General features: G+C 45.7%; 1 protein-coding gene across 1 annotated transcript in view; it reads left to right on the top strand.

Moving 5' to 3' along the window:
• The window catches only part of CELSR3 (cadherin EGF LAG seven-pass G-type receptor 3), a 297,920-nt gene that overhangs the window by 237,723 nt on the left and 37,072 nt on the right, over nucleotides 1–23,125 (top strand). The window contains exons 20-25 of the mRNA XM_068254819.1: nucleotides 1,496–1,705; nucleotides 3,082–3,265; nucleotides 7,038–7,187; nucleotides 11,846–12,038; nucleotides 20,690–20,857; nucleotides 22,271–22,397. Of these exons, the coding sequence (XP_068110920.1) occupies nucleotides 1,496–1,705; nucleotides 3,082–3,265; nucleotides 7,038–7,187; nucleotides 11,846–12,038; nucleotides 20,690–20,857; nucleotides 22,271–22,397 (1,032 nt within the window). The remainder of the gene's footprint in view (nucleotides 1–1,495; nucleotides 1,706–3,081; nucleotides 3,266–7,037; nucleotides 7,188–11,845; nucleotides 12,039–20,689; nucleotides 20,858–22,270; nucleotides 22,398–23,125) is intronic.

Below are 23,125 nucleotides of genomic sequence, written 5' to 3' on the forward strand. Positions count from 1 at the left end.
CACTGCAGAAGGACCTATGATGGCACTGGTTTGCACCATGTCGACACAATAAAATACAGTTCCGCCCAGTGCTATCTTGTGGCATGAGGGAGAGGAGCTTAGGTGTGTCAGTCACATCTATTCATTAGGAGGCTGAGACTAAATCCACACAGTTTCTTGGTTTCTGGCTACTGTTGAGCATCTTCCTGTTGCAATTCTGGTTTGCAACTTTCTGCCTGCCCTTCTAGGTTCTTTGACTATACATTGTTATGAAGTTCTTAAAAGGCCAACTTAATGGATGAAGAAGAGTACTGAAAGGTGAGTTGTGGCGGAGGTGCACTCATCAGCTTCCAGAAATCAAGAACCTGTTATTTGAACTTTGTGGATCCAGCAATGGCCTTCACTAGGGTGGGTATGTTTAAAATGACGATGTTAACCTGCCCTCATGGCACTGTGGTGCTGGGTGGCATCCTTATTTTATTTTTCATATAGTAATAAGGTGGAAAGGGTCTTCTGGCATTGATAGAGAGAGGTGACTTGAGGAGTCACAGGAAGGCCAGAGGAAGCAGCACCAGAATAAGGTTACATGAGCTTATGCTAGATAAGTCTGGAGTTCAGTCTTAAAGGTTAAACCATGCCAGGGCTTTTCATCACTGTCTATGTCTCTCTTGAGAAATTTTAGCCTCACTGTTTGTTGTTGTTGACTTTGTCCAAAGGACGATGAGAAGAGAGAGAAAAAAAGATGATGTTGTATTGAGAACATTTTTATTGCTATCTCCGTGGGGAACATTGATCTCATTTCCCATTCTCAATGACCATGGCTCGTGTGAGAATAGGATTAGGTTTAGTGTTAAATATCAGCAGATTTTGTGGTGGGTGGTTTAGTTAAGTTTAGGTATCGGTTGGGAGGTGGGGTTTGGTTAGGGTTCGGTATTGGATCGGTGAGAGCGGGGTCAGTTAGGGTTAGTCATGGGCGGTGTTGGTTACGGTAAGGCATCTGTGGGGGGTTCAGTTAGCGTTATGCATCGGTAGAGGGAGAGCTTGTGTCAGAATTGGGTTAGGTTTGATGTTAAATATCGGCGCATTTTGTGGCTGAGGGTTCTGTGTTAAATATCGGCAGATTTTGCAGCAGGGTGTTTGGTTAGGTATCGGTGGGAGAGGGGGTCGGTTAAGGTTAGTTACTGGACCGGTGGGAGGGGGGTTGGTTAGCGTTTGGCTTTGGTGGCGGTGGGGGGGTCGGTTAGGGTTAGGCATCTGTGGAGGATTCAGTTAGTGTCAGCCATCGGTAGACAGAGGACTCATGATAGAATAGGGTTAGGTTTAGCGATAGTAAAATATTCGAAAAAAATTACCAATATTTTACTGTTGGAATTACCATTGGTCAGTAGTAGAATATCGGTAATATTACGGATTTTCTACGAGTCACGACTATCTCCAGCACCCAAATTTCCACAACACCCATTTGCTTTTAGCGTCTAATCAGGATTTTATAATGTACCTGTATTTTACCTAACAGCTGGAGAGCTTAGAGAGGAATGAGACCGAGCTCAACACCATTGAGGCCAAAAAACTGTCCCTTCGCCTTCGCTCGGTGACCGACCACATGGAGCAGTACTTCGGGAATGATGTCCACATCACCTACCACCTGCTGTCACACCTCATGCAGTTTGAGAACAGGCAAGAGGGATTCGGACTTACTGCTACCCAGGATGCCCAGTTCACTGAGGTAACACTGGCCTTATTCACCAATGTTTATGTACTGCTGCATTACTGATTATCATCACTTACCTGCTGCTGCTTCTTATCACGACCTTTGCCACAAATAATTCTTCATCTCTGGTCTGAGTCACCACAGAGGCTGACGAATTAACAACAAGAACTCATTGTTTTTTGTTTGTTTTTTAACTGCTTTTACCTGAATGTTGCCATTTTTTTTATTCATGTGCAGTCTCAGTACTGGGAAGAACTGGGCAGGGAATTGAAGATTTCAGCTGTATCATTAGTGATTATTACAATTATTGATCAAGGTAGTACACTGAACGGCCAAAAAATTAGAGCCACCCTTTATTTGAAGGTAAACCAGTCCAACAGTGGCGTAACAGTGCAGAGTTGCTTATATAAGGAACGCTCAGCTTCGGACGGAATAGTTATCCCGGAAGTTAATGTCAAAATGGGTACGACGAAAGATTTAAGTGACTTTCAGCGAGGGATTATCGTCAGTGCAAGAAGAACTGGTGCTAGCATCTCTGAAATGACAACTCTTTTAGGATTTTCTCACCCAATAGTATCTTGGGTGTTTAGAGAGTGGCAGTTGAGATAAAAAGACTTCAAGCTAAAAACAGTACTCTATTCGAAAAAAGGCTGGTGAACGAGAGAGGTGAAAAGCGAGTACACGCATAGTCCGCAGCAACAGAAGGGCAACAACACGCCAAATTACAGCTTAATTCAATGCAGGCGCATCACAAAACATATCCCAACGCACAAGATGGACTTTGCAAAGGATGGGCTTTAGCAGCAGAAGACAATCAAGAGTGCCTTCAGTATCAGAATAATCGGAAAAGACGCCTACTGTGGGCCCTTGCCACCGTGCTTGATTGGTTTCAAATTGGTTTGAGGAACATCAATCGGAGTTTAACCTGCTTCCATGGCCAGCTCAGTCCCCTGACCCTAATCCTATTGAGCATTTGTGGGGCAAAGTTGAAAGCTTGGAAACGCCACTATCCAATCTGACCCAACTTAGAGCTGCCATTATGTCAGCATGGGCCAACATTCCTCAGCAACGGTATCGGCATCTTGTTGAGTCCATGCCAAGAATATCAGCTGTGATCAAAGCTAAAGGTGGACCAACTCATTATTAGAGGGTGTCTCTAATTTTTGGCCACTCAGTGTATTAATAAACATCATCAGTGATTATTTTTAGTCTCCTTTTCCTGAGTTGTCAGTACTGTTCCTACTGGTTGTATTGTCCGATCACTTTTTTCTGAAGAAACTGTGTTCTAACCTTTATAACTATTCCTCTAAGATATTCATAATTGTGGAGTTGTTCTTGTGTAACAAATTGTTATAAACCTTAATGATAAACTGTCCTGGTTTCTTTTGCAGAACCTTTTCCGCTCTGGAAGTTCTGTGCTCATGCAGTCCAACAGAGAGCACTGGGGGGCGCTGATGCACAGTGACCGGGGCAGTGCAGGACTCATGGAACTTTTTCAGGAATACACCTGTACCCTGGCCCGCAACATGAAACTCACCTACCTGAACCCCGTGGGACTAGTGACTCCAAATATCGGTAAGTGTTTGGTGGCCACAGAAACTATTTTGTATTTTCATAACCTTTTTTTCTTCTTCTTCTTTGTTTTTTTGTTGTTTTTTTTTTTGCTTGTGTGTCACCGGTAGAGGTGAATGAAATTTAGCCTATCAGGGCCTCCAGCTCCTAGTTTATTAACCAGCTGTCAGATAATTGATTGTCAACTGCTGGCTTTGATAACGTCAGTTCCTCTTGCTTCTTGCTCAGTGGAAACTGTTGGTTGAATTTTGGTGATAATCAATAGTAACCGCCACTGTTCAAGCAAACCTTTGCCATACATTAAGACAACTGTCGTGTAAAATTGTAACATATATATATATATATATATATATATTTCTCCCTGTGTCAAATGCACTATAAATTATTTTTTACTAATGTTGTTACTTAAATCCCCATGCGCACTATGCAATTTTTATGACCACTTTTTTGCAACGGGTGACTTTTTTTGTAATGAACAATCGTTTTTGTGTTCAATTGTTTAATGAAGTTTGCTAAATGATGTTTCACAGCGTGGCAATCATGACCGTTATATCGGACCACTGAACGAGCGATCATTTAGATGCCCATAGACTCCTGTGGTAATTAGCACAATCGCGGAAACGATAGTTTGTTTTTCAGCGGAAACCAAAGCATACAGATCAGGCTAGATGGATTGGGGAAACTTTGTTCATTGGTGGAGATCCCCCGATCTGTCTGACTGTGGGTACTTAGCTCAAAGTAGGTAGTGAACATCTGACAGATCTGACGGGTTTTGGACCAGTTCATCTCCTCGTGGGGGATTCTCAGTTTTCTCAATTATTTCTTTATTTACAAAACCACCTACTGAATGGCATTTGCTCAGTCCAACTGCCAAGATAGCGTGCAAACAAGTAGGGAAGCTGACCAGCATCTTTGTATGAATCCTTTACAGTGAATGCTTCTGCAAAGATTAAAGGTAATACTGAGACTCGCATATGAGAAGATGGACTAGTCCAAAATCTGTAAGATCTGTCAGCTTTTTATGACCTACTATAAGTGACAGCAACATAGAAAAAAAATGTACTCTGGCAGCAATGTACATTTATTATGTACAAAGCTTACGTTGTTGTTCATGATAGTGGCCCTTTAAATAAGAGCTTCAGCTTTCCATCAAAATTAATTTTAACCACTTGAGGACCCACGCTGATTTTTGTGATCTGTGCTGGGTGGGCTCTGCAGCCCCCAGCACAGATCATGTTACATGCAGAGCGATCAGATCGCCCCCCTTTTTTCCCCCCTATGGGGATGATGTGCAGGGGGGGTCTGATCGCTCCGTTCTGCAGGCATGTTGCGCGAGGGGGGGCACCTCAAAGCCTCCCTCCGCGGCGACATTCCCCTTTCCCTCTTCTACCTGCTCCCCCCCGGTGATCGGGGCTGCACAGGACGCTATCCGTCCTGTGCAGCCAGTGACAGGCTGTCCCGTCACATGGCGGCGATCCCCGGCTGCTGATTGGCCGGGGATCGCCGATCTGCCTTACGGCGCTGCTGCGCAGCAGCGCCGTACAATGTAAACAAAGGAGACATACGTCTCCTAAGTTTACGTTTAGTCTGCGAGCCGCAATCAGCGGCTCGCAGGCTATTCACGGAGACCCGCTCCGTGATCTAACAGGAAACGGCCGCTCGCGCGAGCGGCCTTTCCTGATTAATTAGGGAAGCACCTGGAGACGCAGATCTGCGTCGCTGGTCCTCCAGCTACCACTTTGCCGCCGCACGGTATGAGTGTGCGGTCGGCAAGTGGTTAAAGGACAACTGAAGCAAGAGGGATATGGAGGCTGCCATATTTATTTGCTTTCAGGCTGCTTTCAGAGTGGGACGTTACAGGTGCACGTTGGAGCAGCCTGTAACACAGCCCAACTCACAGTAATGAAAAATCAATGGGCTGTTCACAGTGCCCACGTTTCGTTACAGTGTAACACTAGACTTTCAAATAAAGTGCAGCATGCTGTGCGTTATATGCGGTTTTAGCCGCGTTAGACTGTTTGCACATGCTCAGTAATTTGTTTTTGTTTTGTTTTTTTAAAGAGGAGGGGAGAGTCCGCTATTGCGGCCAGCCACATGGCTAATTATTATTCACTGCACTGCAGGGTTTACTTCCTGGAGCGGCCGCTGATTGGCTGGCGGGACCACGTGATGCGGAGGAGTGTTCCGATCACGTGGTCTCCGCAGTCTGTAGGACAAAAAAAGGCGCACCAAGAGTCACTTAACGTAGCTCTATGTAGCGTCCTCCTAATACCATCACCATGCGTTGCGTTAGGGGACGTTATGTGACCTTAACGTCCCCTAAAACGCAATGTCCAAATGTGAAAGATACCTTAAGCAATACAAGCTGCCTGGCTGTCCTGCTGATCCTCTGCCTCTAATACTTTTAGCCATAGACCCTGAACAAGCATGCAGCAGATCAGGTGTTTCTGACATTATTGTCAGATCTGACAAGATTACCGGTAGCTGCATGCTTGTTTCTGGTTCTGTTTAGACACTGCTGCAGCCAGAAAGATCAGCAGGACAGCCAGGCAACTGGTATTGCTTAAAACTAAATAAATATGACAGCCTCCATATTCTTTTCGCTTCAGTTGTCCCTTATGCCGGCTTCACACTGCAGTTTGGCAGCAGAGGTGCAGTGCGGACCGTGTGCTGCACCGCCAAAAACAGGCCTTCTGGAGTTTATCACGTTAGTACGCGATAATCCTTGTCTGGCCGAGATCAAAACAAGAAGTGATGCTCATTTGCAGTCACTTCCTGTTTCGGGTAAACGGAAGCATTTTGTAACAAATACGCATGAGCGCTGCCACCAACTTTTTTAAAAATAATGCGTTGCCATAGACTTACATGACTTCTGGTCGCTGTATGAGCCGCACGGTAACGTAGGTATGCGCTCGCATTAGATAGGGAACTTCCGATGCAGCATACCACAACATGGGGAGTGTGAACTGCCCCATAGACTTTCATTGCCCGGGGTGTGGTAAATTTAGGGGCATCTTCAGGATCCTTTTACACTGAGGCAAAGCAGGGCTGTAAATTTACCGCACCGCAACGCCCCAGTGTAAAAGGGCCCTGAAAATGCCCATTAACAATACAATCCCTATGAACGAATCTTACGTATGATGGATTTGTAAAATTGGAAATACATGATTGCAAATGACCCCTTGTGAAAACACCTGGATTTTTTTCCCCGACTTCTACGATAAAATGATCGTATCTGTCACACACAGAAGAACCGATCATACCATACAACAAATCCATCATACGTAAGATTCGTTCATAGGGGTTGTATCGTTAATGGCCATTTTCAGGGCCCTTTTACACTGGGGCGTTGCGGTGCGGTAAATTTACAGCCCTGCTATGCCCCGGTGTAAAAGGGTCCTGAAGATGCCCATAAATTTACCACACCCCTGGGCAATGAAAGCCTATGGGGTAGTTCACACTGCCCATGTTGTGAATTGGGATATCGAGAAAGATAATTATTAGTACAGGGTGAATAATCCTTTGATCAATTGGTCATAAAAATTGTATCTGGAAAGTGTGTGTGTGTGTGTGTGTTTTAAAAGGAAATAGTATTTTCTATAGAGGCCAGTGTAAAAGTAGAACTGAACCCTGGAATATGATTGGTTGTGAAGGGTGACTCCTCCTGTTTCCCTGGCGCTGGGCCCTGGGGTGTGTAGGAGGGCGTTGGCCAGTCCAGGGTTGCCATCTCTCGTTGTACAGAGTCCATTGACTGTTTCATTCTTTCTTGTTGCAGTTGTAAATATTGAGCGGGTGGATAATCAGATCCCTCCCAGAAGACATTTCCCCCGATATCACAGCAGTCTCTTCCGTGGTCAGACGTCCTGGGATCCCCACACTCATGTGGTCCTCCCTTCCTTTGTCCTGAAGCCTCCTAAACCGGAAGGTAATGTCTTAAATGACTGATGGCCTCTTACTATAGGTAGACGTTTTTAATACATTAGTTCAGTGCTGTCCAACTGGCGGGCCGAGAGCTCTTGCTGCGGCCCATCCATTTGCTGAGCCACTTCCCCTCCCCTCCCCTCACTGCCTCTGCCAAGCCCATCTCTTTCTCACCGCTTGTCTCCACTCACGGCTCCGTGATCCGCTCAGCTATAGCTAGAGACAGACTCACATCCATGAAGTTGGACTGTCCTGGATTAGATATTCAATTTGAAAAAACTTTGAATCTCAACAAAAATCTATGAAAAATGAAGGCCCTCTTAATCCATGTTTGATTGTTTTCTTGATTGAACATCAATTGGGAAGGTCTGTTTTAAACTTCTGTCAGCGGACCTCAATCCATTAGTAACAGACCTGGTATGATTAGTAGGTATGGCACAGTGGTCTAGTCCTGGGAAAAGAGGTGAGTGGACTCACCCCAAAAACCACTGCGCCTCGAGCGTAGCGCATTGAAAAATGGGTGTGGTCATGCAGCAGTATGTGGGCATGGTTATGGGTGGGGCCAAATATACATGACCTTAGCAGTGGTGTAAAAGGTCTGCCGGGGAAGTTTGAGCTGTGCCGTAGTGTATCCCCAAAAATAGATGTAATCTGACAACATTTCACCAAAAATTCACGTAATCTGGCAGAGGTTCCTCCAAAATACAGATAATATGGCAGTGGTTCCCCCAAAATAGACATAACCTGGCAGCAGCAGTTCCCCCAACATACACATAATCTGGAAGCCGTTCCCCAAAATACGCATAATCTGGCAGCGGACACCCAAAAGACATGTAATCTGGCAGCAGTGGTCCCCCCTAACATACACAATCTGGCAGTGGTTCCATATACATAATCTGGCAGCTGTTCCCCAAAATACACTTAGTCTGTCAGCAGCGGTTCTCCAAAAATACAGATAATATGAGAGTAGTTCCCCCAAAAAAGGTACCCCCAGTATAGGTAACCAGGTCTATACCTGTAAGTGCTCCCAGTATAAGTAACCAGGTATATGGGTGTTCCCAGTATAGGTAGCTTCTTATACTGGGGACACCTATAGACCATAGGTGTCCCCAGTATAAGAAGCCATGTGTATAGATGTCTCCAGAATAGGTAGCCAGGTCTATAGGTGTCCTCAGTATAAGTAGCCATTTGTATAATTGTCCCCAGAACAGGTAGCCAAGTGAACAGATGTTCCCAGAACAGGTAGCCAGGTGTATAGATGTTTCCAGAATAGGTGGCCAGGTGTATAGATGTTCCCAGAATAGGTAGCCAGGTGTATAGATGTCCCCTGAATAGGTAGCCAGGTGTATAGATGTTCCCAGAATAGGTAGCCAGATCTATTGGTGTCCTCAGACTAGGTAGCCAGGACTTTATGTGTCCCCAGCAGGAGAGGAGTCTGTGCAGTGAAGTGGGAGCAGCGGGCACAGCGGTGAAGAAGGGGGGACATCTCCCCCCTTTCCCTCACCTTGGGGCTCCCCCTTCCTCGCTCTCCCTTCCAGAATTAAACTTTGCGGGCGGCTGGCAGTGTGTGGGGGGACTTACCTCTGTCTTCTTCCAGGCACCAGAAGGAACTCTGCATTGCCGCTAGTCTGGTCTGGTCTAGACCAGAGCAGCAACACGCAGAACTTCCTCCAGTGTTTGGAATGAGGAGGAGGTAAGTCCCCACCCACTGCCAACGCCCATCTGGAGGGGAGAGCGAGGAAGGGGGAGCCCCAAGGTGAGGGAAGGGGGGGGGGAGATGTCCCCCCTTCTTCACCGCTGTGCCCGCTGCTCCCCCTTCACTGCGCTGCCTCCCCTCCACATACTAGGGTAGACGCCGTCCACTCTCTAAAAAAAGTAAGTGGACATCGTCCACCCGCGCTCTCACAGGACTCGACCCCTGGTATGGCGCATGCACCAAACGCCGTTATTTCTACTTCAAGCTGTTATTTAACAAGCTGTTGTCACTCAAGCTGACACACCAATACTAATAACAAAGCTTGGAGGCATCCGGTTTTGATACAACTCTTAACAGTTTAAAAAGGACAGGCAGGGTTGGTGTTACCTCTTCTGAAGAACAAGGCCAGTCTTGCTGTAAAAAGTTTTATTCAAGTACTAATAAAAGACAACGCGTTTCACGGGTGCTTGCCCACTTCCTCGGATCAATTCTGACGAAAATGCCTACAACAAAGGTATATACACATTCTAAAAACTCCTAATATAAAAATCATCCATGACAGTTTTAAACCACATCTCTCTTTCCTTCTTGTGTAAATTTCTTTCTCTTTCCTTATTTACATACTAATGTCCATTATTGTTGTTATACCATATCTCTAAAGGTTCATATTTATTTCACATTTGTTCTCAGTTATACCGTGTTTCCCCAAAAGTAGGACATCCCCTTAAAGTAATGCCTATCACATATTTCGAGCATGCTCGAAATATAAGCCCTACCCTAGCGGTTGTGGGAGTCCCGTCCTGTCCGTCTACCCCCCCCCCCCCCCCCCCTTCCCCCACTGCCACTTTACCTCCTGATGACCCCCTCCTCCATAAAAATGCATCCCCGCTCTCCGCTGCCCAGCATACATTCCGTGTGCAGGAAGTAAACAGAGATGTCACTTCCTGTTCACGGAAGCGCTGTTACAGTGTAACTAGCTGCCTTCACCTCAATTTACCACTGATCAGCGGTTTGAATTATGACGGCTGGCAATGGAGAAAGGGGCCAGCAGAGGAAACATGGTAGGTCACAAATCCTACTTCTGTAGTGATATTATAATTTATCTTCACAATGATTAATTCACAGTTCATCTAATCACCTTGCATGATGCATACTATTTATTCACATCATAGCAGGTTTACAATTCATCATAACACATGAAAACCCCACAACACCAAGCACCAATAGGGCAACACGGCACAAAGCGCGTCAGCCTGTTATATTTATCCTTACGTAATACACATAATAGCATGCAGGTGTGTAGGGTGAGCAAAGAACACCCTGGAGCAGGGGTCAGGAACCTTTTTGTCTGAGAGAGCCATAAACGGCCACATTTTTTAAAATGTAATTTTGTGAGAGCCATATATGTTTCAAACTGGGACAGTAGGGCTCACGCCCCTGTTGCCGGGTAGCGGAAGTGTCAGACACATCTTCAACTTCTCTTGGGTTTCAGCAACATCAGCATTTTACCCGAGAGCCAGACAGGAGAAATGCCAACTAACAGCTTGTACAATTAGCTAGCTGACTTGGGGACTGATTCGCTTAGTAGGACGAGATCTCCGCACTTTGGCCCAATAGGCTGCCTGTCAAGTGACAGCGTGCACAACCAACTTACTCACGCTACCCCAAAAATGTTGAAATTTAAAAATGTTACTTGTGCTGCCACACTAAGCTGCGCTGCTTGAGCAGTGTAGCTTAGTGAATCAACCCTCTACTAAACTCCTACTGATTTGTCTGTGAGCCTGTTGTAGCCATCGAAAGAGCCTCATCTGGCTCCAGAGCCATAGGTTCCCTACCCCTGCCTGGAGGGAAAAAGCACAGAGACAACGGGAGTCCAAATGGTGCAGTATGTCACAACAATGGTAGAATGGTGAAGATTTAAAGAAAACCTGTAACATCAAAATGTTCCCCTGGGGGGTACTCACCTCGGGAGGGGGAAGCCTCAGGGTCCCAATGAGGCTTCCCACGCCGTCCTCCGTCCCTTGGGGGTCTCGGTGCAGCCCTCCGAACAGCGGCGATGTAAATGTTTACCTTCCCGGCTCCTGCGCAGGCGCTGTGGCAGCTCTCGGCTCCGAAATAGGCAGAAATACCCGATCGCCGTCGGGTCTGCTCAACTGTGCAGGCGCAAGTCTTCAGCGCCTGCGCAGTAGAGGGGACCCGACTGAGATTGGGTATTTCCGTCTACTTCGGAGCCGAAAGCCGCAACAGCGCCCCTGCTGGAGCCTGGAAAGGTAAATTTTGAACCAGCTGACGGATTTGTCGGGCCACTGTTCGGAGGGCTGCAGCGAGACCCCCGTGGGACAGAGGAGGGCGTGGGAAGCCTCTTTGGGACCCTGAGGCTTCCTCCTCCCTAGGTGAGTACCCCCCAGGGGAACTTTTGGATGTTACCGTGTCTATTTAAATTGTGGTACTCACAAAGAAAGGTTGCAGACGGGCAACCGACCGCTGTAGACAGGTGGATATGCACAAGCCCGACTCCACTCGGGTGTCCAGTTGGGCTGGTCGTGGTTGTTCTGTGTGTAAAAAATTGTCTAGATGGTTATGGGGGGGGGGGGGGGTGAGAACACCCCTCCGGAAGGAGGGTCGGTAACACAAAGGGGAAAAGAGGAGCCCAAGGTATGATAAAATAGCGTTAAAAACAATAATGGCATGTTTACAATTCATCATAACACATATAAACCCCACATCACCATGAACCAATAGGACAACACGGCACAAAAGGCGTCAGCCTGTTAGGAAACATAGATCTGGGATATTGTCTAATTTCCCTTTGCCAATCCAAAAATAACTGGTCACTGGTCTTCATAAGAATATATTCTGTACGTATTTTGGGCATAAGAACAGTAGTATAATATTATTTATGTGTATTTGCATAGGTTTATCTTACAACCTGATGTTGACTGAGATATTTTTTTTTCCCTTTAAAGTCCGTCCCACTGTTTTACCCACACCCAGCATTTTGGAGACTAATTTGGAGACAAACTTAACAACAAGCGTGCCCCCACAAAGACAAGTCATTCCAGAACCGGAGCCTGCGGCCACCATACTGATCCTGCTTGTCTACCGAACGCTGGGCGACCTGCTTCCGAAACGATACAGCACGGAAAAGAGGAATCTCAGGTAAGGATGTCCGCATGTGGTCTGCAGGAATATTTTGGATGGACAGACCGATGTATTTTTGGTAATAAAACAACAGAAAATAGGGGTCTCTCATTTTCAATGGATTAACCACTTCAGGAGCACACTGCAGGTAGTCCCCAGTTTCCCTAAATATGACTTAGAAGAACTCACCGATACGAATGGCCTGAAAATTTGAAATGTGATTCTGTGGGTCAAGGAAAAATTTTATTCAAAAGGACTGTAGTTTTTGAGAAACACAATTTTAAATCAAGTGGCGTTTGCGCTTGCAAGAGCTTCTTTTTCGGGTTCACAACGCAATTGTGACGTAAACTGCTGGGAGTGAAACACCATCGTAATAATAATTGCACGGCACTACGATTGCGATTAGCAAAAATCGAAACGCGCTCATGGAAAAATTGCTACGCGATTGACATGTAAATCACGGTGCACTAGCGATCACCAAAACGCTTGCTTGTTTAAGTGGATTGCGGCTTGTGGAAAACGACTCTAAAAGGTGGGGGAACAGAGGTGATACTGGACACTAAAGGCCCAGGGGGCACAGAGGAGGTAAAGTGGGCAGAGATGGCACAGGGTTTCAACTTATGGACAGACTCAGGTTAAGAAGGAACCGACAGTCCCGATCTCATTCATTAACCGGGGACAACTTGGAAATCTATGTCGTGTTTCGTAGCAGCTGTCCCTTCGCCCCTGACGCTCAGCCAGGAGGAAGTGAAGGGACAGCAGGACCACTGCTTTGAAAACCTACATCATGTCAGGAACAAACATCCACAGACATGGCGTAGATTCACAATAGTGCGGCACCTTAGTGGTTAAATAACGATATACCTATGTTTCCCATGAAAATAAGACACTGTATTATATTAACTTTACCTCCAAAAGATGTGCTTGGGCTTATTTTCAGGGAGGGCTTATATTTTTGAGTGGTATAAAATCTGATGGTATGTTAGTGTATGGGGAGGTGTGCAGTCTCTTACTGCGCCTCCCTTGTGGCTGCTTCCCCCTCCGTCCCCCTCCGTTCGGCTCCAGTATGCTAATATGGTTGACGCCTTTTAACCCATTCGCCGCACATGCACTGAATGCTGGGTCGACGCCGTGACCGCGCTCCCCTCTCATCATAATCAGTGTGCGCCAGGGACACATCACAAGTGCGCACATTGATTAGGACGAGAGGGTAGCGCGGTCACAGAGCCCACCCAGCATACAGCGCATGTGCGAAGACTAAGTCAAAGGGCGCTGACCATGTTAGGATACTGAGGGGGAATGGAGGGGGGCGCAGCCACAAGGGAGCTGCGATAAGAGACTGAAACTAGGCACTGCCATAGCAGTAGAGTAAGGCCTCATTCACATCTGAGGAGCGCAGATGGCCGTGCGATCCGATCGCACACCATCTGCGCTGCTGATCCCATCCATTGACAGTGATGAGATCAGCTCTGCGCTTCCGGGCAAAATGCAGGCAGCAGTACGCGTCCAGCGCATCGTACTGCTGCACAGCGCAGTAGATGTGAACGGTGGAAGGGCAGTCTATGACCTTCTGCCGTTCCTGCGTTTCAGCACATCATACGTGCTTCCATATCCGCACGGAAGCGCGTATGATGTGAACGAGGCCTTATACTGTGCGGGGCGCGTAAGGGTAATTTGGGGTCCCCTAATTACTTCTCCCTCCGAGTTGCTACGTCTCGGAGGCGGATCAGTATTTAACGCCGCCGGGTTTTGAGCAGCAGCAGGGTCATACGGCTCACCCTGCGCCCCGCTTATCAGTGGCGTATGTATACGTACACCTCAAGCCCCCCCCAAAAAGCTTAAAGCGGAACTGTAAGCTTCTAAAAAAATGGTTTCACTTACCTGGGGCTTCCCCAAGCCCCCAGCAGCCATCCTGTCCCGTGATGGACCTGCACAATCCTCCGTTCTGCCGCCGTCTTTCCTTATGTAGCCTGAGACGTGCAGACGCTGTTGCTACTGACTTACAAGTCGACGGTAACAAAACTAGCTGGCGGCGGCAGAACAGAGGATCGCGGAGGACCAGCGCGAGACAGGACGGCTGCTGGGGGCTTGGGGAAGCCCCAGGTAAGTGAAACTGTTTGCTTTTTTAGGAGTTAACAGTCCCGCTTTAATTCCAATGTATAAATTCTTGGAAAGTCGTTCTTGGCCCTTCCTTCCCTGAATCCTGATCCCTCGCTGTTAGTTACAAAAATAATACATCAGGCTTTGCGACATTCAATAAACATTATGGTTATCGCTTTTAACGCTCGCAGCATATTTTCTCTGCAAAGTTTATTCATGGCGTTACGGCATTCCGCTGTGTGTGGGGCAGTATTTATCCGTCCGGGTAGTGATGTTTTGCTTGACGCACTACGTGATTGAGAGAAGTATGGCTCCACTTACATAAGGTTGTCATGGCTGCGCTTGTCATATCGTCAGATTAAATGTACTTCTTATGTGCGGGAGATATATTAATAACCGCTCAAAGTTTCAGTAAAAAATAATGCAGCAAGTGAGGTAAATAGAGCCTGTGACATTTTAATGAATTGACTCAGCAAGCCATTTACTGCATCTGAGATGTAATTTACTGACCAAAAATACAGAGAGGGGGGTTTCCGTAGCAACTGCAGTGATGAATGAGCAGAGCCAGGATCGGTAAAACTAAACAGCTTTAAAAGGTACCTGAAGCCAAATAAAACGGTAAGATTAAATAATCTGTGGTGGAAAGCCCTTACTGCCAGGGCCGGGCCGAGGCATAGGCTGGAGAGGCTCCAGCCTCAGGGCGTAGTGTAGGAGGGGGCGCAGAATTCATTCAGCTGTCATTCCTAATTGTGTTTGAAGCAGAAAGAAATAAGAAAAGGGGATACATGGCAGTGACTGCAAGCCAGATAACTAGATATTAAGGTGTTGGGGAGGTTGTGGGCCCTGTGGCGCCTCCTAGTCTAATATCAGTGTGTGATGGCTGGGGTGGCAGGGATGGAGGGGCGCACTTTGGTGTCTCAGCCTTGGGTGCTGGAGGACCTTGTCCCGGCTTTGCTTACTGCTGCTCTTTGCCTCTTAGGTCACTCCTATTCACATTCTGGTCATTTTTAATACTCAGATGCTCAGCTAATCGAATCTTCTCAGCTGGAAGTGCCAATTCCGAACCCCCTGCCCATTACCAGCAAAAGTGAGCGAATGCATTACTACTGCACATGCACAAGTTCAGACACTGCACATGCCCAGTAAGGCCTGCAAGAAGGAAAGGAAGAGGCCTGCAAGAAGGAAAGAAGATATGCACAAGGGCCATTTACTGGGCATGTGCAGTTCCACAGAAAATGCGCATTCAAATGCCCTTGTTCGCGGCTCCAGTGAATTACTGGGAATGATGTGAATAAGAAACCTACCAGAACAGGAAATGGGAGGGACCCTAAAGGCAGTGAGCAGCAGTTAGTGCTTTCCCTCAAAGTTTATTTAATTATAACTTTTTATTTTGCTTTAGGGCGCTACTTCAGTCAATTTGTATACATTAGCAACGCATCATCTGGCATGTTGGCGACAGCCAGTCTTTCCCTATGAGCACAGAGCTCCTGACCTCGCCCATGTTGTCCCTGTGCTGAGAGAGATTAACTCTTTATGTCCAGCACTGCAGTTACACTCCTTCCCAGCACTGCAGCTACACTCCCTCCCAGCTCAGTGCGTAATGAGGTATTTAACCCTACCTGCAACCTGAGTTTATGAAAGGGTTGAACAAGAGAGAAGTCAGTATTGGTTTCTTATTACAGGCAGGGCAGAGAAATGACAAGCACACAAGACATTTATAAACGCACTGAGTATAAAATGGGAAGGGTTAAGTGCTTTGTTACACACCGAGCAAGGGAGAACATTAGCTGCAGCGCTGGCCACAAAGAGTGATTTCCTCTCTCAATATAGGGAGGAGGTGCGTGGAGTTTGTGCTGTGGAAGCAGCTTCCACTCTACCAGCAGCAAAAAGCAACAGTTGCCACAGGTATTTTACATGCAGTGGGTTGCAAAAGTATTCGGCCCCCTTGAAGTTTTCCACATTTTGTCACATTACTGCCACAAATATGCATCAATTTTATTGGAATTCCACGTGAAAGACCAATACAAAGTGGTGTACATGTGAGAAGTGGATCGAAAATCATACATCATTCCAAACAATTTTTACAAATAAATAACTGCAAAGTGGGGTGTGCGTAATTATTCGGCCCCCTGAGTCAATACTTTGTAGAACCACCTTTTGCTGCAATTACTGCGGCCAGTCTTTTAGGGTATGTCTCTACCAGCTTTGCACATCTAGAGACTGAAATCCTTGCCCATTCTTCTTTGCAAAACAGCTCCAGCTCAGTCAGATTAGGTGGACAGCATTTGTGAACAGCAGTTTTCAGATCGTGCCACAGATTCTTGATTGGATTTAGAGCTGGACTTTGACTGGGCCATTCTAACACATAGATATGTTTTGTTTTAAACCATTCCATTGTTGCCCTGGCTTTATGTTTAGGGTCATTGTCCTGCTGGAAGGTGAACCTCTGCCCCAGTCTCAAGTCTTTTGCAGTCTCCAAGAGGTTTTCTTCCAAGTTTGCCCTGTATTTGTCTCCATCCATCTTCCCATCAACTCTGACCAGCTTCCCTGTCCCTGCTGAAGAGAAGCACCCCAAGAGCATGATGCTGCCACCACAATATATGACAGTGGGGATGGTGTGTTCAGAGTGATGTGCAGTGTTAGTTTTCTGCCACACATAGCGTTTTGCATTTTGGCCAAAAAGTTCAATTTTGGTCTCATCTGACCAGAGCACCTTCTTCCACATGTTTGCTGTGTCCCCCACATGGCTTGTGGCAAAGTGCAAACGGGTCTTCTTATGCTTTCTGTTAACAATGCCTTTCTTCTTGCCACTCTTCCATAAAGGCCAACTTTGTACAGTGCATGACTAATAGTTGTCCTATGGACAGATTCCCCCACCTGAGCTGTAGATCTCTGCAGCTCGTCCAGAGTCACCATGGGCCTCTTGACTGCATTTCTGTTCGGCGCTCTCCTTGTTCGGCCTGTGAGTTTAGGTGGATGGCCTTGCCTTGTCTTGGTAGCAGTGTAGCCAACTCATCCCTTTAATTACTGACACATATGAATTATACAGGTTTTGTGGCTAGGTAAATGCAGTTAAGGCACTGCTTATGTGCAAATAGCCCCAGAACCTGTATAACTTAGATGTGTCAGTAATTAAAGGGATGAGTTGGCAACACTGCTTGGTAGGTGTACAGTTGTGCCATACTCCTTCCATTTCTGAATGATCGCTTGAACAGTGCTCCTTGGGATGTTCAAGGCTTTGGAAATCTTTTTGTAGCCTAAACCTGCTTTAAATACCTCAATAACTTGATCTCTGACCTGTCTTGTGTGTTCTTTGGACTTCACGGTGTTGTTGCTCCCAATATTCTCTTAGACAACCTCTGAGGCTGTCACAGAGCAGCTGTATTTGTACTGACATTAGATTACACACAGGTGCACTCTATTTAGTCATTAGCACTCATCAGGTAATGTCTATAGGCAACTGACTGCACCCAGATCAAAGGGGGCCGAATAATTATGCACACACCACTTTGCAGTTATTTATTTGTAAAAAATGTTTGGAATCATGTATGATTTTCGTTCCACTTCTCATGTGTACACCACTTTGTATTGGTCTTTCACGTGGAATTCCAATAAAATTGATTCATATTTGTGGCAGTAATATGACAAAATGTGGAAAACTTCAAGGGGGCCGAATACCTTTGCAACCCACTGTATATTCATTTAAAATGTCCAAAACATTGTGCACTGCTATCTAAGGCAAATTTCCTATCATATCCATTAAAAAATCGGAGGTTGGACTAGGGCTTTGATAAAGAGACTCTGTAACAAAATTTTCAGCCTTATTTCTTCTATCCTATAAGTTCCTATAGCTGTTCTAATGTGGTCTGTCTTCCTGCAGCCTTTCCTAGTTGCACAGTGGCTGTATTATCTCTGTTATATAATCTAATCTTTTTTCCTCTGACGGCTTTGTCGGGCTCAGGCACTCAGGCAGGAATGTGCTGGTCTGCTTGTGATAGGATAGAAGCTATACACACCCTCTCCACGCCCCCTGCAGGCTCTGTGTGAGTCACAGACTGAGCTCCTCTCAGCCTATCACACTCTGGTTAGCAGCCATGTCTTTTGTTTGTAAACACTGCCTAAAACTGGCAATTACAAGCCAGGATCGCAGCAGGGAGTGGCAGAAACAGCACAGAGGGGCCCAGGAGAACATAGTGAATAGAATTGTATGCTTTTTATTGTAAGAATTTTAGAGTACAGATTCTCTTTAATGAATGGTGACGTCCGTTGCTGGACAAATAGCAAAGCTCAAGAAATTATTGGGCTGAGAACCACCCCTTTAAAAAAAAAAGGTCCTAATTATGTAGTAAGCTGTGGGTTTGAGGGCTAGCTGACATTATTGCCTGTTTACTGTAACAGATCAACTGCAAGATGAATCCTAATATAGGCTGGTATTGTTTTCATGCTTTTTCACAGAATCACTTCGCCCAACATAACCTGGGGGAATATTGGTCTGTGATCCAACCTTCGGTGCAGGGCCGTTTCTGGCCTTTTTGACACTCCATGCAAGACACCTTTTTTTTCCCTACTCCAATCTCGTGAACAGGGAGATCATAGCCTATACCAATTAGTTTTGTGGGTAACAATAAGAAATTTATAGTTAACATAGACATAATGTTGTTTACTGAAAATAAGTTTGTAAAGGATGCACAAATTATTACCAGACCTCACTGGCCCAAACTCAATGAACCCATATAAAAAAAAACCTTCCAATAACTGAGAGGTGTGTATCAACTTTATAAACATTATACTGTTTATTATGCAGGAGAACAGAGGCGCCAAGAGGATAAAAGGAAGCTAAATGAGCTTAAAAACCAAATTCTTGGTAAATAGAGGAGGCAGCAGTGGAACCCCCCCTCCCCCACCAAGCAGACACACAACGACTGTAGTAAAGACAGTCAATATATTTTATTTATGAACTCCAAATATGCAACGCGTTTCGCAGGTCCGATCCCGCCCCGTCAGGCAATAACAACGGAGCAATAGCATATGTGGTCAGTAGAAGAGCCAGGCACCGCTTCTACTGACCACATATGCTATTGCTCCGTTGTTATTGCCTGATGAAGCGGGATCGAACCTGCGAAACGCATTGCATATTTGGAGTTCATATATAAAATATATTGACTGTCTTTACTACAGTCGTTGTGTGTCTGCTTTGGGGGGAGTGGTTCCACCGCTGCCTCCTCCATTTACCAAGAATTTGATTTTTAAGCTCATTTAGCTTCCTTTTATCCTCTTGGCGCCTCTGTTCTCCTGCATAATATTGAGTCCACCCTGGGTGGAGGGTTGAACCCCCTTTTCTCATCTACAGAGAGTGACTTCTTATTCCTGAGTGGGGTCAGGAAAATCTCCCCACCTGCCTTTACAGTGGTTGCCTAATGGTAACCTTGGTTTGTGAGTATTAATATTTACTCTATCTAGTAACCATTTACCAGTACATATTACACTATTGGGCCTCTTGGTGTTCCTTGTTTTTATACTGTTTATGTAGAGCCGGGGTCTTTGCAGGTTGGAATACTGTCCTGGAAATTTAATCAGAATTACAATATTCGACAACAGTGCCAATTAAGGTTTTTTAAAGTGGACCTGAACCCTTACACAGGACAGAAGTAAAATGTAGAGAAATGCACCCTGTATGTATTTAGAGAGATAGCCTCTTTAATTCCCCTTCATTTGTGTCTGATCACAAGTTGTAAATTAACCCTCACCTGTGTGCCTATGGCAGCGATGGCAGATAAGCTCATTTGAAAGGACAGGCTGTAAACAATATGTCTGCTTCCATGAATCAGGAAGTAGAAAGTGTGCAGATTTATTTTAGGATTCCTATCAGCTGTAACAAAAAAAAATGTTTTTTTGTTTAAAGGTTATTATTTTGCTGTGTATCTTTTAGAGCAGAGAGGAGTTCTGAGTTCAGGTCTGTTTTATCCTCCTTGGCGTTATGATTATTTCCAGATTTAAGGTCTAAAAGCCATAAAACATTTTCACAAGCTTTTAGACCCTAAAAACAAGAAGAAAACATACCTCAGAGAGGTCTGCAGCATCTCCTGCATGAAACTCACTCAAGCACAGGATTACCACCCTGTTCTGCAGCTTTCTGTCCCTAGCCTGACTCGGGATTAATGCTAGGGAGGTTGTAAAGTACCATCTAGTACTAGCAGTTGGCTATAAGAATTCCATAAAGTACAGTGTGCTAAGACTAGATCTGTGGACATGGCTGGTTTGCCTATGCCTAAAAAGCACCATGCTTTGGTGTTTTAGTTCATTTCATAGGATTTGAATGTTAAGTCACCATTTTCACCCCCCATACTACAGGCATCACATGCTTCATTCATTTACTTTATGGAAATTCAGCTACAGGAACAAGATTCTCTTTCTTGGCTTCCTAATAATCCAGGCTGGTCTGTAATGAGAAGATCTCCACACTAAAGTCACCAAGAAATATGGAATAAGAGGGGTTGATTGAATCCATATGTATCAGTTTGGGTGTTCTTTTGCCTGTTGTACATTGAATATGTGTTTTGCCTTTTTAGACTCCCCAAGAATCCAGTGATGAATTCGCCCATCGTGAGTGTGTCAGTCCTCCAAGGCCAGACCTTCCTCCAGGGGGAACTAGAGGGCCAGCTGGTCATAGACTTTCAGTTACTGGAGACGGTGAACAGGAGCAAGCCAGTGTGTGTACAGTGGAACCAGTCCAACCAGTACGTCATACCGTTTCTATATGCCTCTTGTATTGTAAGCGTACCCATTCACAGTGCAAAAATCATCTTTCTATCTTTTATAGTTTTTGAGATATTCAAGTTTTTATAAAGGTCAAAAGTTCACTTAGCCTTTGCGTTGTTGTGGGGGGGGGGGGGGGGGGGGCTGAGTAAATTTTTACCTGGAAAATCCCTGAAAAAAACTTTAAGGGCCCATTCACACTTGCTGTTCGCAAAACGCTAGCGATTTTGCTAGTGGTTTGCTCTGGTGGTTTTTGGCGATTAACGCCCCAAAAAAATCACCATTCACACCTGCCGATTTTTTAGCGATCTCGTTTTGCACTTCTATAGCACTAAAACGCGATCGCCGTGAAATCGCCTGAAAATGGTGCAGACTACGCGTTTGCGTTTAGCTTTTTGGGGCGATTTGCGCGATTAGCGCAAATCGCCCAAATGAGAATGGGCCCATAGACTTTTATTACCCTAGCGCTTTGAAAATAGCTAGCGTTTGAGCGTTTTGCCGAAATCGCTGGCAAAACGCTCAAGTGTGAATGGGTCCTAAAAGATTGAAAGGTGATTTTTTTTGCAGTACAAATGAGCACCTGCACATCGCTACCCACCCATGTCAGTTTTATGCCCTGTTGTTGTACAGGGGCTGGGTGACATTATTGTTTTGGAGAAAGTAAGTGCTATTATCTTAATAAGGCCTTAGATAGACAAGACATTTTGAGAAAGTATAAATTACAAGCGCTACTCTTATTCAATGCTCAATGCAATTACACTTTAGGCCAGTTTCACACTGAATATTGGCGGAAGTGGTGCAGTGCGTCCCGGGGCCGCACTGCCTAAAACAGGCCTTCAGGGATTACCGTATTAGTACATTGTAATCCCTGTCTGGCGGCAGGCCGAGCAGGAAGTGCCGATCACGTCCTGTTGGCGAATCGATGAATATGCACGGAATTATATTGCTTAAATACGCTTCCACGCGCACGACGCATAAAACTGCGGTGGTCAGTTTAAAAATGCACAAATCCCCATAGACTTACATGACTTACGGTCCGCCGCAGGTTGCTGCAGGTGGCCCACGGTAACGTAGCTATGTGCTCGCGTTAGATGGAGTACTTCCGGCGCGGCGCACCACGCCACACTGCAGGCAATGTGAACTATCACATAGACTTACATTGCCCTAGCGGTAGGCTGCGGTAAAATGCCACACTGCACCGCGCCAGTGTGAAAGGGCCCTTAGAGTTCAAATTGAACAAGTGATGTCATCTTGCACTCTAACGCTTAGTAAGCTAGGTTTTTATACGGTTAGAATTAAATGAAAAGACAAAGTATTCATGCAGCTTTGTGATTTAGTGCATCTTTCTGTTTGATCTGCTTTTGTGTCATTCATGGACCTCCCTGTTCTTACAGACTGGACCCCTCAGGCACTTGGACAGTAAGGGACTGTGAGATGGTCTTCAGGAACACGACACACGTGCGCTGCCAGTGCTCTCAGTTTGGGAGCTTCGGTGTTCTCATGGATGGGTCTCATCGGGAGGTAAACACTACAGACTATGCATTTCCTAAGGGCTCTCGTAGGATTCTTTTCACTTGTGCAGCACCTAGGTCAGTGATGGCTAACCTTGGCACTCCAGCTGTGACAAAACTACAAATCCCATCATGCCTCTGCCTTCCCGAGTTATGCTTAGAGCTGTCAGAGTATTGCAATGCCTCATGGAATGTGTAGTTCCACCACAGCTGGAGTGCCAAGGTTAGCCATCACTGGTTTAGGTGTTCTGAGATTAGGTTAATGGTGGCATTTATCTAGGGCGCCTGGAAAAATGGGGGCGAGAAAATGCAAACAGTAGAATAGCTGTAATTTTACAAATATTCCTCTATCCCCAATCTCCGATAATAGTATATCGGTAATTATACCGATATTCTGCTATCCCCCACCGTAACCTCTTACACTAACCCTCCCACCGTCTACTCCTAACACTAACATATATATATGTGTCTAATGCCTCGTACGCATCATGCATTTTCTCATCAGATCGACAGGGTGAATTTCAAACTGGTCGGATCTGATTTCCAATTGTTTTTCTAATCGGTTTTCTGATCTTTTCCGTACAAAATCGATCAGAAAAACAATGAGAAATGAGATCGGACCTGTCATAAATTATCGATTTGACCTGTCGATCTGAAGGGAAATTGCACGGTGTGTACCAGGCATAACACTAACCCCCTCATTACCTACAACCTGTAAAGTCCCCACCTTGAGAGTCA

Source organism: Hyperolius riggenbachi, chromosome 9 (genome assembly GCF_040937935.1).
Source record: "Hyperolius riggenbachi isolate aHypRig1 chromosome 9, aHypRig1.pri, whole genome shotgun sequence".
NCBI lineage: Eukaryota > Metazoa > Chordata > Amphibia > Anura > Hyperoliidae > Hyperolius > Hyperolius riggenbachi.